The following is a 16,675-nucleotide window of genomic DNA, read 5'->3' as shown; positions in this document are numbered from 1 at the left end:
GTTTCCATCTCAATTATCTCAAGATGAATTTGTGTATGTATACAAGTCACATATGTCATAGAGAAAAATGTCCTTGAAAAAATGGTGGCAAAAACAAATCTTTGTTGCTACTGTTGAGTGTGTGAGTACGCAAATCTTTGTGTGTACTCACACACACATACAGAAACACATTGCACAGATCTATAACGCTCTGAAAGAATTACCTTAAAATAATGGTAATTGGGATTTTAAAAAGTGAGAACACTAACATGGAAAAATATATTTATAGATCTTTACTAGATACTAGAGAAATTCTAGGGAAAGTTCAAAGTTCATGTCCATTGAATACGGACTAGTTATCTCTTAATTTCTGGCAAGAATAAACACTTTTAATTTATATATGTAAAACATATATAACATACATATATATAATACATATGCGTTTAAAAGTTTATTCTTATCAGAGGTTAATATATATTATATATCACAATTATATTATTATATATGTATACTACATATATGACTATGCATATATTATTATAAATATAGAGTTCATTTTTAAGAATGGGGAGGGTGTGACAGTTACCCTTGTGACTCCAAGTATTGTCTATAGACCATCAGCACCAGCATCAGCATCACCTGGGAGTTTGGTAGAAGTTCAGCAGTGTCTCAGACCCACTGAAGCAGAATCTGCATTTTAACAAGATTCTCAGGTGGTTTGTATGCTATTTTTTTAAATAAGATTTTATTTATTTGTTTGAGAGAGAGAGAGAGAACACGAGCAGGGGCAGTGGCAGGCAGAGGGAGAAGCGGACTCCCTGCAGAGCAGAGAGCCCGATGCGGGGCTTGATCCCAGGACCCTGGGATCATGACCTGATCCGAAGGCAGATGCTTTAACGGACTGAGCCACCCAGGTGCCCTGATTTGTATGCTTTTTAAATAATGAAAATTCAAGGATTCCTGGTCAAAATTACCAATTTTTTTTCTGTATTGTTTGCCAGGGGACAGTAGACCTGTCGATTCAAACCATGTTTTTACTTCCTTGATGTATAGAAACTACTTCTGATTGTTCTAAAATTTCTAATCACATTTCAAGGTTCCAATCAGATATCAAAACTATTCAATAGTCACTAAAATTTTTAAGGGGACAAGAAGGAAGTTTGTCCCTTTATTACATCAGACATATACTCAAGAGAAAAACATAAACATTGTTCAATGTAAGACCATAGTAGTCACTTATTTTTATATATTTTAAATCTGAAATGGTAAGTCACCCTAATTTCGTATGATATATATATGAAAATTATATATATGTATATATATATATAAAACTGTGAAAGTCAATTATTATTTTAATAATGGATTAAACATTTCTTTTAAAAAAAGTTGGAAAAATCTCCCAGATACTTTATTGGCAATAACATCTTCATTTCTCATCTGCTCTTTTAAACTTCTTGTTTAAATCCTGCTTTAAATTCCAGAGGGATCCAAGACTGCTCCTCCTTGCCAAGTCAAGGGAGTGATTCCCCCTTCCTGAACTTAGCTCTTCAATTTAGTCTTCCAGAGAAAGTGGTGCTCTGCCTCCCTACTCCAACTCTTTCCTCCCCCAGGTGGCAGGAAGGAAGATAGCCCTTTTTACCAGCAAGAAACAAAGTTATTGCTATAAAGAAGTAAAAAGTTAAAGGGACAAAGGAAACAAAATCCTGGTTAATCACAACCTGGATAATTAGCCTTGACTAAGGATTCTGCTAAGGTAACTGAACTGTCTTAGTTACAAGGGTAACTTACCATAAACTCTTTGGTAGCTAAACATTTTCATCATACGGAGTAAAAGATTATCTGGTACCTCAGGACTGTTGGAGATATGAATGTTTTCCATAATGCATTTAGTGTTGTTGCAAAGTTAATGTTATTGAACATATATATGCATTCATATATGTATACATTCATACACAGACATAAGCATATACATGTATATTGAGAGAGGCACACATTTCCTAATAATTAACTTCGCAGAAACAAAGAAGCTTTGTAGGAAACCACCTAAACATCCCCAACTCTTCACCATTTAAAGTAAACAGTAAGGACATGTTATAGTTGACTTGAAAAATATCTTAACTGAAATCAGATTTTTTAAAAACAGGGTCAAAAGCAACCCTTTAGTATTTATAAGACCATTACAAACTGGGCGCCTGGGTGGCTCAGTTGTTAAGCATTTGCCTTTGGCTCAGGTCATGATCCCAGGGTCCTGGGATCGAGTCCCACATCAGGCTCCCTGCTCCGCAGGAAGCCTGCTTCTCCCTCTCCCACTCCCCCTGCTTGTGTTCCTGCTCTCGCTATATCTCTCTCTGTCAAATAAATAAATAAAATCTTTTTTAAAAAAAAGACCATTACAAACTGATATAAGTATATAATGTGAAGTTTAAAACAATAAATGAAGGAAAAGTCTGTATAATGAGTGCCCTCATCTTATTGCACTAAGATACTGCAATGTGCCCCCTGGGGACCGGCCTTGGCTCCAAAGCAGGGAAATGTTCAGCGAAGAAGAACATGTTAAAAACAAACTTCTTTTACCTAGAACCATGCCAATAATCACGCCACATGTAATTTTAAACAGGAAGCTTTGTCTTAATTGTAGAACTAAAACTTGATGACAGTGATATGTTCTAAGTCATTTCCCTCAGTCCCCCTCTCCGGGGGAGGGCGCGATCACAGGCAGCCTGGTGCACGGAAGGGGACAGCATAGGCTTGGGAAAACCCAGGGTCAGATCCTGCCTCTATCCTGGAGCTCTGTGGCCTCAGACAAATTCCTTAGCCTCTCTTCGCCTTAATTTTCTTACTTGTAAAAGTGTATTCTTGTGAATCCAGCAACAAAGCAGATAAAGGGGCCTGGCACACAACATATGGTGAACAACAGTACACGTCATTATGACTGTAGTTCCTACTATTACAGATATGCAAATGGACCACCATTTCTACAAAGATAGTATTTATTGCTTTATAAGCTCCGTATGGATACTTCCCAGCTCATGTCAAAACCAACTTACCTTAGTCATTGCTCACAAGGAGATGCTATTAAGTTTTATGTCATTAAAAACAAACAGACCATCATTTCCAATCTACCAACTCCATCAAATGTTCAAAAGACATTTTTTAAAGGCATCGAGTTGATTAGATTGGTCGTATGGTGGTATATACCTTTCCACTTCTGGAATATTTCAGTCCCTCTCCTGCTTCCATAAGTAACCTAGGGGAGGAGAAGCAGATTCAAGTATAGGATTTATTCACACTTGTGCTACATATGAAGGGGCTTTGGGGAGATGGCATCAGCATGCAAGCTGCCAGGATGGCCCTGAGACCACCACGGGCATAACATTTGGGACAAACTGATAAGGTTAATTTATTACAAACGATTCCCCCACGGACCCTGAAGTACTGGTTTCACCACCATCTGAATGGGCTTAGTTGATGTCCCGTCCAGAAATTCTTCCACTGGTTGTATAGACGCCACTATAAATCCATGGCAAATGGAGGGAAGGTATCTGCATCCAAAACATCTGTCTGTACTAAGAGAAATGATGCTCAGACACAATGACTTTGCAATATACTTAAAATTCATTCTTCGGTGTCATTTCTTGACTAAATCTTTGCTCTCTGAGAACAGGCAATACAATTTTTATTGCATTTAAGTTGTTTTTTGGTGAAAAGAAGGAAAAGGAATTCAAAGTTAGCTTTTCATGAACAGCCACATGGTCATTCTGCTTGCGAACTTACATAATATAGCTAACATATATTACAGTCAGATACACATTTATGCACTCACAAACTTAATCATTAAAAGAGGAGACCACCTGTTTCAAATGCACTTTGCACCACAGATGATATGAACCAGAAATATTTGGTCTACAATATTTAATTCTATTTGTCTCAATCAAGAAAAACTATTAATACATTCTTAGATATAGAGAGATAGGAAAGGTGATGTTTTTCCTATTTTGTGATAGCTTTACATCAATTTATTTTTCAGAATACACTAAAATAAATGTAACCTACTTTTAATAGCTGTTATTAAATTTTTTCTCTTGCTTCGTGAAAACAATCACTGTGGAGTGGAGACTACAGTGGTGGATCTAATCAATCCTACTTCATATGCAAATCAAACAAATTTCATAATTCATTTTAGAGACACATTGAAAACCTATATTGAAAACTGACTCATTTGATTCTGGATTTACATGGCAACATTTGAAACTAGTGGTCTAGCTAACACAGGCAACCATGCAGAAAGTTACAACATTCATAGAAATACCCAATTAATTCTTGTGAACAGTAATTGCTCAAAGTAAAGAAAGAATGAATAAGAATGGGTACATGGTTTCTGTGTTGGTAACTTATTACTGAGTTCATGTTAATAAAATCAGGTCTCTTCCAAACAGAATCATGTAAACTATTGGTGTAGGCTCGAAAGAGATTATATTCAGTTAGGTACATGCAGCGTTGGAAATCTACCTTGACATTAAAAAAAAAAAAAAGTCTGGAAAAAGTCATTTCTCTTCCATTTTTCTCAATAGCTCAATTTTATTTTAAAGTCCAAGTAAAAACTCTGGGACCAGTTTACTTTTTCTAACATCATGGCCATATCACATACTTTCTTTCCCACCCACTACCAATCTTCCCAGTAAAATATAACACAAAAACCCTGCCTCCAAACAAAACAGAAAACAAAACCCCTAGCCCCCAAACAAAACAATAATCTTGAGCAAAGAACTCAATCATTTTTTTAAAGGTTGAAAACACTGGCAACATTATTTTCACTTCAGTCACTTTACTCATGTAAATGAATGCTTCACGAATGCTAAGTGCTCCTGAGGCTCAAGAGAGAATCCAATATAAAGAATTAAAGGACAGCATCTCAGCCATTTGGCTGGGCAGTGGAAGTGCTTGGTAAATGCAGAATTGAGTGTGCAGGGTGTCCTCCTAAGGGGAACACTGCTACACATCGCTGGGTGACCGTGCTCTCTGGGAGAGACTGGAGGGGATGCAGCCGCAGCAAATGAGACAGAGGGCTTTCTGGATCTCTTGGTTTCTGAAAGCATATATGACGGGGTTGATGATGGAGTTGTAGGTGGCGGGCAGGAGGGTGGCGTAGGTGTAGATGGAGGGGTAGGTGTAATCAGCTATCAAGGAATAGAGTGTGAAAGGCATCCAGCAAGCAGCAAAGGTCCCCAGAATGATGGCCAGGGTGGAGACCCCCTTCCGGGTGGTCACATAGTGGGAGGTGGCCAGGAAGTGATGCTGCAGGGCTATCTGATGGGCGTGCCTCATCACAATCTTGCAGATCTGGATGTAGAGCTGAAGCATGAGCGCAAACATGAAGAGGAAGGAGACCGAGAGGATGGCCGCATTGTTCTTGGTGAGAGGTCTGACCACACTGCAGGTGGACTCGTCTCTGAGGCAGTTCCAGCCCATGATGGGCAGCAGTCCCAGGCAGATGGAGGTCCCCCAGAGCATGATGAGCATGACATAGGTGAACGTGACTGTCCTCTCCGAGTGGTATGTCAGAGCGTAATACAGGGAGAGGTAGCGGTCAACAGTGATAGCCAGCAAGCTGCAGACAGAGGCAGAGAAAGAGGCGACAATGAGTCCGATTGTGACCAGCTTGGTGGCTTCTGATTGAAGCAGGTAGGCAAAAACAAAATTGATGATGAGTCCGATGCCGGCCAGCAAGTCTGCAAGAGCCAGGCTGCCTATTAGCAGGAACATGGGTGCTCGCAGGCTGGGGTTATGGAAGATGATAAGGACCACAATGGCATTTTCACAGGAGATGAGGGTTCCTGAGGTACACAAGACAATGTCCCAAGGGTTGACAACGAGCTCAGGCTCCGGCTCTACAACAGGAACCTGGGAGGAGACGGCCGCCGAGACGTTCTCTGCAGCGCCAGCATCTAAATAATCCCGAGGCAGCCCGCTTAAATTGACCTTCAGGTCTTCATTCATTTTAACCCTCGTCCTCTTCAACGAAAAGACAGGCTTTTTAATGTTTAGACACAGCAGGGTGACAATCCAAGATCATGCAAAAAACACACAAACAGAAAGCCAGCCCCTACTCAGACACTACCATCAAACGCCACAAGCTTCATGAATTATAAAGTGTTGTGGAATAAAACAAAAGGCGAAGTCTCCGTGGTTTCAAACCCACGACCACAAATGCGTTTGGCGCTGGGGACAACACAGGATAGGACTTGAAAACACGAGCGTGAGTGAGGCAGGCACACACGCAACCGCGGCGGTCTGTTTGCTAAAGTGCTGGGAACGCACATCTGAAAATCACATCTTGCATGCTGGAAACGAACCACTGTTTGACATCTGGGCTGCCGCCGACAAAGCCACGCCGCAGCGACAAGTCGCGAGCCGGGGCGCCATCCTCGATGGAATATTTAAATCGCCTATTTCCATCGAACTCCGCCCCCCCCAACAATCCCTCGCGCGCGTGCACACACACACACCCCCCAGCCAGAACAAAGAGGGGTCCCAGACGTCCCCCGTGTGCACAGGGCAGTCGGGCCAGGGTCACAAAAGGCAGGTGTGTGCCATGGGGGTGTGGAGACAGACAGACAGACACACGCCCATGCACTGCCGCCGCTCCCTCCGGGCGGAGGACGCGAGGGGACAGACAGGGCGCCGGGACAGGCGGCCCGCGGGGGCGGGGGTCATCAAGGGGGTCACCTTGGCGCGCCCAGGCCGAGGGGGCTCCTCCGGTGCTTCCGAAGCGCGCGGGCTACTCGTGTCGCCTGTCTGCGCCGGGGCCCGCGGCGGCGAGGGGCGGCGGCCGCGCCCGGGAGTGGGCGGGAGGGCGCGGGGCGCGCGCTCGGCGCCAGGTGAGCTGCGGGCGGCAGGTGAGCGGCGGGCTCGGCTCGCGTGCCCGGCTCTCCCCGCCGCGCGCCCGCCAGCCCGCCCGCCCGGCCCACACGCTCCCCGCGCGCGCGCCCCCGCCCCCGCGCCCGCCCGCCAGCCCGCCCGCCCGTGCGCGCCCGGCTGCCCGCCCGCCAGAGCCCCGGGAGGCCGGCGCGCGCCCCCACGGGTCGGAACGCACCGGCGGGCGAGGGCGGACCGCGCGCAGCGAGAGCCCCCCGCACCCCTCCTGGGAGGGAGAGAACCTGGAGGCGGAGATCTGCACCCTGGGCCTCCCAGTCTGCGGCCCCGCGTCCCACCCCAGCTGGGGGGTCTGGTGCTTGCACTGGGGTGGGGGCAGAGGAGCACCGCCTGGGAGCTCGGTGACCTATTTCGTTCCTGAGGTCTCCCTGCGGAGTCCCAGTCTCTAGCGACCTGCTTCTCCACGCCTTTCCCTAAACTGCCACATTCCTGGCCCAAAGAATTGCTTAGGGTGGCGTTCGGGATTAGCAGTAAGGATACAGGGTGAGCAAGTTAGGGAGGCTGATCTTTAAAGCAGCAAAATGATTGGCCAGCTATTTTAGAATTGCCTCTGACCACACTGCTTCCTGATCCCAAAGGGGTTCCTTTCCTTAGGTGTGTCTTAGATCGGGTTCATTATTACTGTTCCCCGGGAACATTTGCTTAACTGCATATAAGGTGCGGTTATGTGAATCAACATTATCGTCATATTGCACTTATTAAGTGGTCCTTGAGCTGTGTTTTCAAATGGAAATCATTTACTGAGTTCCTGCAGAAGCTTCCTGCAGAGGCTGGCCAAAACCCATTCATTTAGGTACTGAAGTGGCAGTGTTAATTTATTTTTTCATTTTAACACATCGGTAGGTTCTAAGATTAAGAACCTGATAGCCGTCTGCTTTTATGAGCTCATGTCTCCTTTGGATACAAAACCTAGAGCACCTAGGAGATCTTAAGTTTAAAAATGATCTCCCAGCTTAGAGGTGGGAGAAAACAAGGCATGATATTGTGGTTTTTCTTTTCAGCAGTGAAGGTTTCCTGACTGCCTTTCTCCACACTCACAGAAAGGGTCCTGTATAAATAGAGATGTTCTGCAGAACGGGGGACCCTTCCTACCCCATCATCATCCTCTGGTCATCCTGCCTCCCCCTGGTGATCACTGTCATTTCTCACCCCAGACCTGCAGATTCACCTACCCTTGACTTCCTCTTGTCCCTTTTCCTCCCTTTCTCCCATCCATGAGCTCCTGCCTCTGCAAGATCATCCTGCCTCTCCCTGCAGGCCAGTTCACAACTACAGATCAGTAGTTCTGGGGTGGGGCCCAGACTCTGCATTTGCAAGCCTCTGTCCTAGAGATCCTGCTGCTCCTGGTCCATGGACTACACTTTGAAAAGCAAGCTTCAATGGAGTTTCAAGAACCGCTTGTACCCGGTGGGGAGGCATCAGACACCTGTACCTGCCAAGAACCATGCTAATTGCTGGGAGCGCATATTCAGTAAGATGTGACTTTTCTACTCACAGGCATGTATGTGTGGTGGTCACAGTCGCATGAAAAGGAACAATAATAGTAGGCAGCAAAGGCTGTAATGAAGCGACATATATGTTCCTGTCAATTTCTCTGTGATGAATCAAAGCATTTTTAGAATGAAGTGTTGAAAAATAGTTGTTTGAGCATATACATAGCAGTTTTGGCATGGTACAGTTCAAACTACCTGCCAAAATTTAGGGGGCTCACATGAGCACTGCAGCTCAGGGCAGGCGAATGTGCGGTGCCAGCCAGACACTTTTCTAGTCAATGACACTGAGACAGGCCCTGCCCTCTGGAGCCGACACTAGTGGAACGTACTCCCTCTTTAACGTGCTTGGGAAAGAAGGGGGAAAAAAGAGAAGCAAGCGTTGGGAAGAGAAAAGGTAATGAAGTGGATGTGTTTTCTTGCAGTGAAATCTTGAGTTAAAGGAAGAAACTGAAGGAAATTCCACCTGGGGCTGGATACGGCCAAATGGCAGCGCCGAGGGGTTGCGGCAGGTGGGCACCAGCTCCCCCAGTTTGCCAAGGTCAACTGTGTGTTCACAGTTCTGCTCCGTTATGCCTTCCCCTCGAGTGATTACTTGTAACAACAACAACAAAGACTTTGGACTTTACTCCAAATTCTATGTTTTTTGTACATTTGTTAGGACTTTTGTTGCCAAGGGGGCAGAAATCCAATTCAAACGAACTTAATTCAAAATGGGTATTGTTCCTGGCGTGGCTGGGAAAGAGCCTGGAGTGGTGTCTGCAAGGCCACCTTCTCAGTTCCTCCACCGCTCATCACAGGACAGTGGAGCAGATGCAGGTGACGTTTATTGTCTTTTCATCATTTACCTTTTTGTTGCTTTATATATATATATATATATATATATATATATATATATATATAGCTTTGGCAAGAAATTGTAAACCTTAAGCACAGCCTGGCATTTTCACAACCTATACTAGCAATGATTGTTTTGTCTGAGAAAGGTTCTGTGCCCATCTTAAATGTACACAGTGTCTTTGCTAACTTCGACCCTGTACCCACATTTCCTGGCCCTTCCTTGTGATTGAATTTATAGATTGTGGGGATATCCCAGATTACTGGCTGGAGCAAGTCATAAACAGAGCCAGTCCCATATGGAGTACATGGTGTCTATGTTGAAATGTTACTGATCAGCTTCTTTGCTGCCTGTGTTAATGACTGTGAGTCAATTTCTATATATTTGATTAACTGGTGCGCTAATTGGAACCAGATGAGCCATGCCTCATTCTGCCTAGCCAAGGGTTATATCGCACCTGCGAATAAAACAGGACTCCAAATTAAAGTTTAATTTTTATTTATTTCTCTAACTTATAGTAAATTCTTTTGCAGTGTAATCTACATGTAGGAACTGCTTATTTCACAAATGTACAGTTTGATGCAGGGATGCCAGATGAATATACCAATGTCATCTCTAACCATCCTGAGAAGTAGAACATTACCAGTGCCCCAAAGCTGTCCGTTTGTCCTCACCTCAGTTCTTATCTCCCCTAGGAAAAGGAAACCACTCTTCTCAATTCTAACACCATAGACTGGATTTGCCTGTTTATGAACTCTCCAAAATGGAATCATACAGTATGTATACCGTTGTGTCTGACTTCCACACTCAACATTATTTCTGTGAGATTTATTGTTTTGTTGCGTGGATTAGGAGTTGATTCTTTTTTCCTTGCTGTGTAGTATTTATCATATGATGTGCCACAGTTTTTTAATCCATTCTCCTACTGGTCACATTGTGTTGCTGTCTGGCTTTGGCTATTGTGAAGAAAACCATGATGAACATCCTTGTACATGTCCTTTAATGCACATATGTATGCATTTCTACTAGGTATGTTTCTAAGGCTGGGTCAAAGTATATTTTAATTATTAATTCTCTATTTAATCAAACCCTGACTGCTATTTAAGGACAGTGAGGGGTCTATGAAAAATCATAACACACCGCTCCTTTCCCCTTTATAAAACCCTCTAAACTTCCCGTGTTAATAGCAGAGGGACACAGTTCATGGGAATATCAAGGAGATAAAGAAAGGAGGGCACAACACATAAAAACAATATTCAGTCTGAGATTCTGTGTGAAAAAGAAGAGTTTTGTTGTCAGTGTTAACATCACCTCATTTCTACACATATTTTTGTGTTTTTATTTTTTTATTTTTTATTTTATTTATTTATTTATTTTAAAGATTTTATTTATTCATTTTGAGAGAGAGACAGAGAGAGAGCACAAGCAGAGGGAGAGGGAGAAGCAGACTCTCCGCCGAGCAGGGAGCCCAACGTGGGGCTCGATCCCAGGACGCTGAGATCACGATCTGAGCTGAAGACAGACGCTTAACCATCTGACCCGTCCAGGCGCCCTATTTTTGTGTTTTTAAAATTGCATGAATTAAAAAAAATAGAAGTCTTTTTCTGATTATAAAATAATACATATTCATTATAGAAATTTTGCTGCCTGCAATTAAAATTAAAAAGTAAAATTACCTGTACTTTCAATTCCAGGGAGAGTCACTGTGAGCTTTTTTTTTGTTAATATACATTTTTAATGAATTTATTGGAGATTTTTTTCCCCCAGAGTAACTTGAGGAATTACTTTCAGAAATATTTTATCCTCGTTGTATGGAGAAATAGTTTTAAATGTTCTTTGGATTTTGAGCCACTGGTTAGTCTTGTCTCTGTGTCTTATTGATGTAAGTGGCCAGGGAGGGACAGTTGCTATTCACCCTCAGATACCCATCGGCCCTCCACCTCTTGCACCGGCCTTCCCTGCAATGCCCCCTGCTGCCTCTCTGTCCCCCTGGAGCTGAATGGCATGTTCTGATCCCTGGAACCTGTGAGTATTACCTTATATGGCAAAAGGGATTTTGTAATGTGGAAGTGATTAAGCATCTCCAGATGGGCAGATTACTCTGGATTATCCAGGTGAGCCCTAAATATAATCACAAAGGTCCTTTTTTTTTTTTTTTTTTTTTTTTAAATAGGTGCTGTCTGGAGTCCAACACAGGGCTTGAACTCACGACCCTGAGGTCAAGATCTGAGCTGAGATCAAGTGTCCGATGCTTAACCTGCTGAGCCACCCAGGCACCCCACAGAGTTCCTTTTGAAGGATCTTTTTTGAAGACAGAGGAAGGGGCCCAGGAGCCAAAGGGTACAGACAACCTCTGGGAGCTGGAAGGACCAATGGAATGGATCCTCTCTGGAGCCTCTAGAAGGAACATAGTTTTGACTTCTTACCTCTGGAATAAATTTAGGGTGTTTTTTTATTGATAAACACTATAACTAACTAAAGTCTGTTGTTTCCATTAGTGTTGTACATTCTGTGGGTTTTAACAAATTCATAATGGCATGTCTCCACCATCATAGTATCACACAGAGCAGTTTCACTGCCCTGAAAATGCCTTTTGCTGCACCCGTTCCTCCCTCCCACTTCCGCCAACCCCTGTCCACCACTGATCTTTTTACACTCTGTGGTTTGCCTTTTCCAGAATGTCATGTGGCTGGAACCATACCATACGGAGCCTTTCTGAACTAGCTTCTTTCACTTAGTAATATGGGCACAGGTGTTGGCCACGGGATGGGGAGGAGCCGAGTCTGCACCTCTTGGTAGACTCCTGAGGCCTTCTCTCAGCCGGGACATCAGAAGCATGGAGGGCCAGGAGCTGGGGACTGTGTCCGTGCCAGGGCCACCCCCTGATGGGCAGAGCCAGCATTTCCTCCTGAGGTAGATGGGCCTGTGATGAGAGGGAGGCTGAGCTTGAGACACGTCTGTGGGGACTCGTCACATTATTAGAGCATACTTTAAGGGCGTCTAAATTTTAACAGTCAAGCCAGTAGAGGTTTAGGCCACTACTGTTTGGGTACAAAGAGGAAATGTTCACGTGGCACTCCATTCAGGTTGTAAACAGGAGAGAGATTGTTCTCCTCCAGCCTTGTAACAAGGCCCACCAAATTGGGCATCATAGTGGGGAAGAGTCACAAGCCGCTGGCTCAATGGGACCATGCTCCACTGGGCAGAGGTCCTGGAAAGTTATCTTCTTGGGCCTTGACACTCTGGCCGTGTTTGCACAAGAACTCAAGGAGAGAAATGGAGTGATCAGGCCTGGTATTGATTTTTTTGAATCACTAAGGAGAGAGCACTGTTCACACAACCTAAATGCTTTGTATTTGAGATGGAGAGTTAAATGTCTTTGCAGGCCCACTTGACAACACGCATTTTCTTTGCAAAGAAGCATTCCTAGGGGACCTATCACTCGATGCATCATGAATCATGTGTTCTCAGTCTCTCTCTTTTCTTGTGACCTACATTTCATTGTATCTGATGGACTTCCCTGTGAGGTTTGGAGGAAATGTTTACTGTGAGCAAAGATACAGCCCCTTCTTCTAATGTGGTTTTAAAATTCTGGCACGCTCCTACTAGATGCACCTTCTTTCTTTAAAAGAGGAAATGGAAGGATACTCCGCGGGTAGCTAGAAGTAGGAAAATAGTGTATTTTGCTGATGTGCTACTTTGCTTCCAATTTTTCTTTTACTATGTCAGGAGGCCCAGGCAACCAGTTATAATCACTACGTTTTAGCCAAAACATGATTCTTTGGCATGTCCCCCATCCTGTGGCTCTTGAAATGCTGGCTTAAAATACTTGTGAATGAAATGGGAGAAGGGACAGGGAGACAAGAGGGAATAACCAGGTCTCAGGGTGCTGACTCAATGCCCCGCCTTCGGCTTGTGTAGAACGTACTGTATCTTCCCCTCCATTTGATTCTTTCAGCAAAGCAAACAGGTTGTGGATGCTAAATTTACAGCCAAACTTCTGCAATGTGTGTACACAGGTGTGACACTGTGTGAGTAGAGGAGTTTTGGCAGTGGTCTCGGTAACAGTGAAGGAGAATTATTAGTTCCGAGTTGGTGTCTCTGCATGATGCCTACCTAGCTCAGGGTAATGTGTGGTGGGTAATTAGTGCGTGCTTTGCCTGGCAACGAAATTGACTTGTCCTAACTCTTGATTGTTCTACGTTGGGGCTCATGTCTCTGACTGCTTTGCAGTCAGCTGAGTTTATATCGATTATGTAAGATCAGTAGTACCCAGAAGTTTGGATTCCTTGGGTTGGTAAATTTCCCCAGCGGCAGCAACAACAACAGAATGGAGAGACTGACATGTGGTTTCCAAACTTTTATTTTGCCAAAGAAGTTCATTTCAGCAAGCAAACTTCTAATTGCCTTTATTATTATTTTATATTAAAAGGACATTTTTAGCACACATACACACACACACACACACACACATATACAAAGATGTGTCTCAAACAATAGGAGAGTGCTTTAAATAAAATACATCTGGTTTAATGAAAACTCCCTGCATTGTTCTGACTTTTCTTCGTAGAACACCCATTTTCCAGATGGGTGGAAACGTCACAGCCCAGATTGGTCAGAGGATGGCTCTTGAGAACCACTGATGGATGTGATGATTTTGTATCAACTCAAAGGAATCCTAGAAGAGATTTAATACTTTCTGTCATATCAATGGGGAAAATGTACGGGTAAAGGTTCCAATTATATACAGTTTTCTCTTAGGCCCTCAGGAACATTCTTCACCTCTCCAAACTCATAGCCCATGTTTATGGAATACCCACCCTGTGTCATGAGCTCTTCACTTTATGGGAATTATAAGACTCAATCCCTGGCAGGATGTTCTATGTTGTCATCAGGGAAATGGTCAGCTGACTGCCTCCCATGAAGGCTTCCATAATGACATTAATTAGTCTGTGAATTTACCCTGGTTTGGGGAAATTTACATTAACTAGACTGATGCACTCCCATTAAAGTGCCAGCTATCATATAATAAATATTTACTGTCTCAGGAGCCAAGTATGCGCAGACCTGCCTGACCTTGAACAAATAAACCACTCAGCTATTTGTAAAATGAGAATGTTAATAGCATCTACCTCCTAGGGCTGGTGTGTGACATGGGAGAAAGCACACAGTATGCTTATCCCAGCCTGACACAAAGCTAAGTGTCTGTACACAAGAGTTGTGATAACTGCTGTGGCCATTGGCTGTGTGTCATCTCCCTGTCCCCTGCGTGAGTGGGGATCCAGATGATTCCTGTTCTTTCAGCTGCACTGGCCAAACACCTGCGCTGCCTCCTTGGAGTCTTTGCCCACAAACCCCCCAGTCTGTCAGGAAATCCTGTTGATCCCCCCTTCAGAGTACATCCAGAATCCATAAGTGTCAAAACTCCGAGGCAAGCAAGATGTCCTTTAGTAGGTAAAGGGATAAGTAAACTGCATATGCCCAGACACTGGAATATTATTCAGCTCTAAAAAGAAAGCTCCCAAGCCACAATAAGACATGGGGGAAATTTAAATGCACATCACTAAGTGAAAGAAACCAGTGTGAAAAGGCTACATGCAACCATATGACATTCGGGAAAAGGCAAAATGATGGAGACAATAGAAAGATCAGCAGTTGTCGGGGGCTCGGGGGAGGGAGGGATGGATGAATTAGGTGGAGCCCAGAGGATTTTTAGGGCAGTGAAACTACTCTGCATGACACTGCAATGGGGGACACCTGCCATTATTCATTTGTTCAAGCCCATAGAATGTACAACACCAAGAGTGAACTCTAACGCATATTATGGACCTTAGGTGATAATGACATGTCAATGCAGGTTCATGGATGGTAACAAAAGCACCGCTGTGGTGAGGGATGTTGATAATGAGGAGGCTGTGTGCATGTGGGGGGAGGGGGTAGATGGGAACTTTCTGCTCAATTTTGCTGTGAACCTAAAACTGCTCTAAAAATGGTCTATTTTTAAAAAGACAAATAGAGAAACGTTGCAAGAGATGAATTCAAACAATGAATCAACGATTTAAATGGTCAAATAAAAATTGTAAAAAAGGGAGAAAAAATACCACTTCTCACCTCCTCCTCCTTCCACTGCTGTCACCCACATGACTGTCATCCTTCACCTGGATTATGCCAAGGGCTTCCCAGCTGGTTTCTTACCCGTGTTCTCACTTTCATTCAGCCTGTTCTTAATGCACCTCTGTGAGGTCATATTTCTCCTCACCAAAGCCCTCGATGGGGCCCTTGCTCACCCAGAGTGAAGCCACGTCTTCAGGCTGTCCCTAACCATCCAGCCCTCCTGGCAGCCATCATTCCTGCCAGCACCAGGCTCTTCCCTGATGCCACATGACCGGCCCCTGCCTCCCTTAGGTCTTCCCTCAGATGTCACATTTCAGGGAGGCCTCTGCCACCTGTCCACACTGTGCACCCCCAGCACATACACAGTGGCCCTCCTCCTGCTTTATTTCTCTCCTTTGAGCTGATCGCTGCTGATAGCTAGGTCTTGTCTTTCTTTCCTTCTTGTTTATCTGTGTCCTCCCCACAATACTACCTCCTCCATTTGGTTCCTTGTTGTTTCTCCCATGCCTAGAACGTGGCCTGGTGCATGGGACGGGCTTATTTCCCATGAATGGACCATGGAATTGGGAGGGAAAGTTAGGAGAATTGGATGTTGCAAGATTGGACTGAGATCCTGTATCTCACTGCGGGGCAGGTCTTCCCAATGTATTTGGGACACTAAGTGTCTAATGACCAAATGAGCCTTTCCCTGGCCATGTTGGGTGGGCCTCAGCTGACTGAAGAACTCCCCGTCAGAGTGATGTGTTCTTTCAGACATGCCCATCTATGGGATCAGGTTTGAGGCAAGCCCTGCTGTCTTCAGAGCCCTTTTGTCTTTTTCAAGTGACTTTCCTTGATGCCAGAGGGGGAAAGATGGTGCTATCGGCCGGATTGTGTCCCTCCAAAATTCGTATGTTGCCTGTACTTCAGAACATGACTGTATTTGGAGACTGAGTCTTTAAAGAGATGATTAAGTTAAAGTGAGGTCATGAGGGTGGGCCTCACAATCTGACTGGGCTCCTTATAAGGAAGATTAGCACACAGATACACACAGAAAGAGGGAAGACCAAGTGAAGATGGCCATCTACTAGCCAAGGAGAGAGGTCTCAGAAGGAACCAGCCCCGCTGACACCTTGATCTCAGACTTCGAGCCTCCAGAACGATGAGAAAATAAACTTCTGTTGTTTCAGCCACCAGCCTGGGGTTCTTTGTTATGACAGCTCATGCAGACTAATACTGATGAGTATGAGTGGATGGACAGATTCTGACCAGAAGTCAAGTGTTTCCAGAGGGTTTGAAACTGGTCTAGAGCAGAGCTTTCCAAAAGTTATCAAGGAACCTA

At 44.3% G+C, this 16,675-nt stretch overlaps 1 protein-coding gene across 1 annotated transcript; it reads right to left on the bottom strand.

Moving 5' to 3' along the window:
* Positions 1 to 2,694: 2,694 nt before the first annotated feature.
* GPR12 (G protein-coupled receptor 12) lies at positions 2,695 to 6,750 on the bottom strand. Its single transcript, XM_027588065.2, has 2 exons — positions 6,706 to 6,750; positions 2,695 to 5,991 (listed from the first exon to the last, which is right to left on the bottom strand). The coding sequence occupies exon 2, from the start codon at positions 5,974 to 5,976 to the stop codon at positions 4,972 to 4,974; it is 1,005 nt and encodes a 334-aa protein (XP_027443866.1). The 5' UTR covers positions 5,977 to 5,991; positions 6,706 to 6,750; the 3' UTR covers positions 2,695 to 4,971.
* Positions 6,751 to 16,675: the final 9,925 nt, after the last annotated feature.

The sequence above is a fragment of the Zalophus californianus genome, chromosome 3 (assembly GCF_009762305.2).
Source record: "Zalophus californianus isolate mZalCal1 chromosome 3, mZalCal1.pri.v2, whole genome shotgun sequence".
NCBI lineage: Eukaryota > Metazoa > Chordata > Mammalia > Carnivora > Otariidae > Zalophus > Zalophus californianus.
The sequence above is the reverse complement of the archived record's forward strand: the minus strand, read 5'-3'. Positions and strand labels throughout refer to the sequence as shown.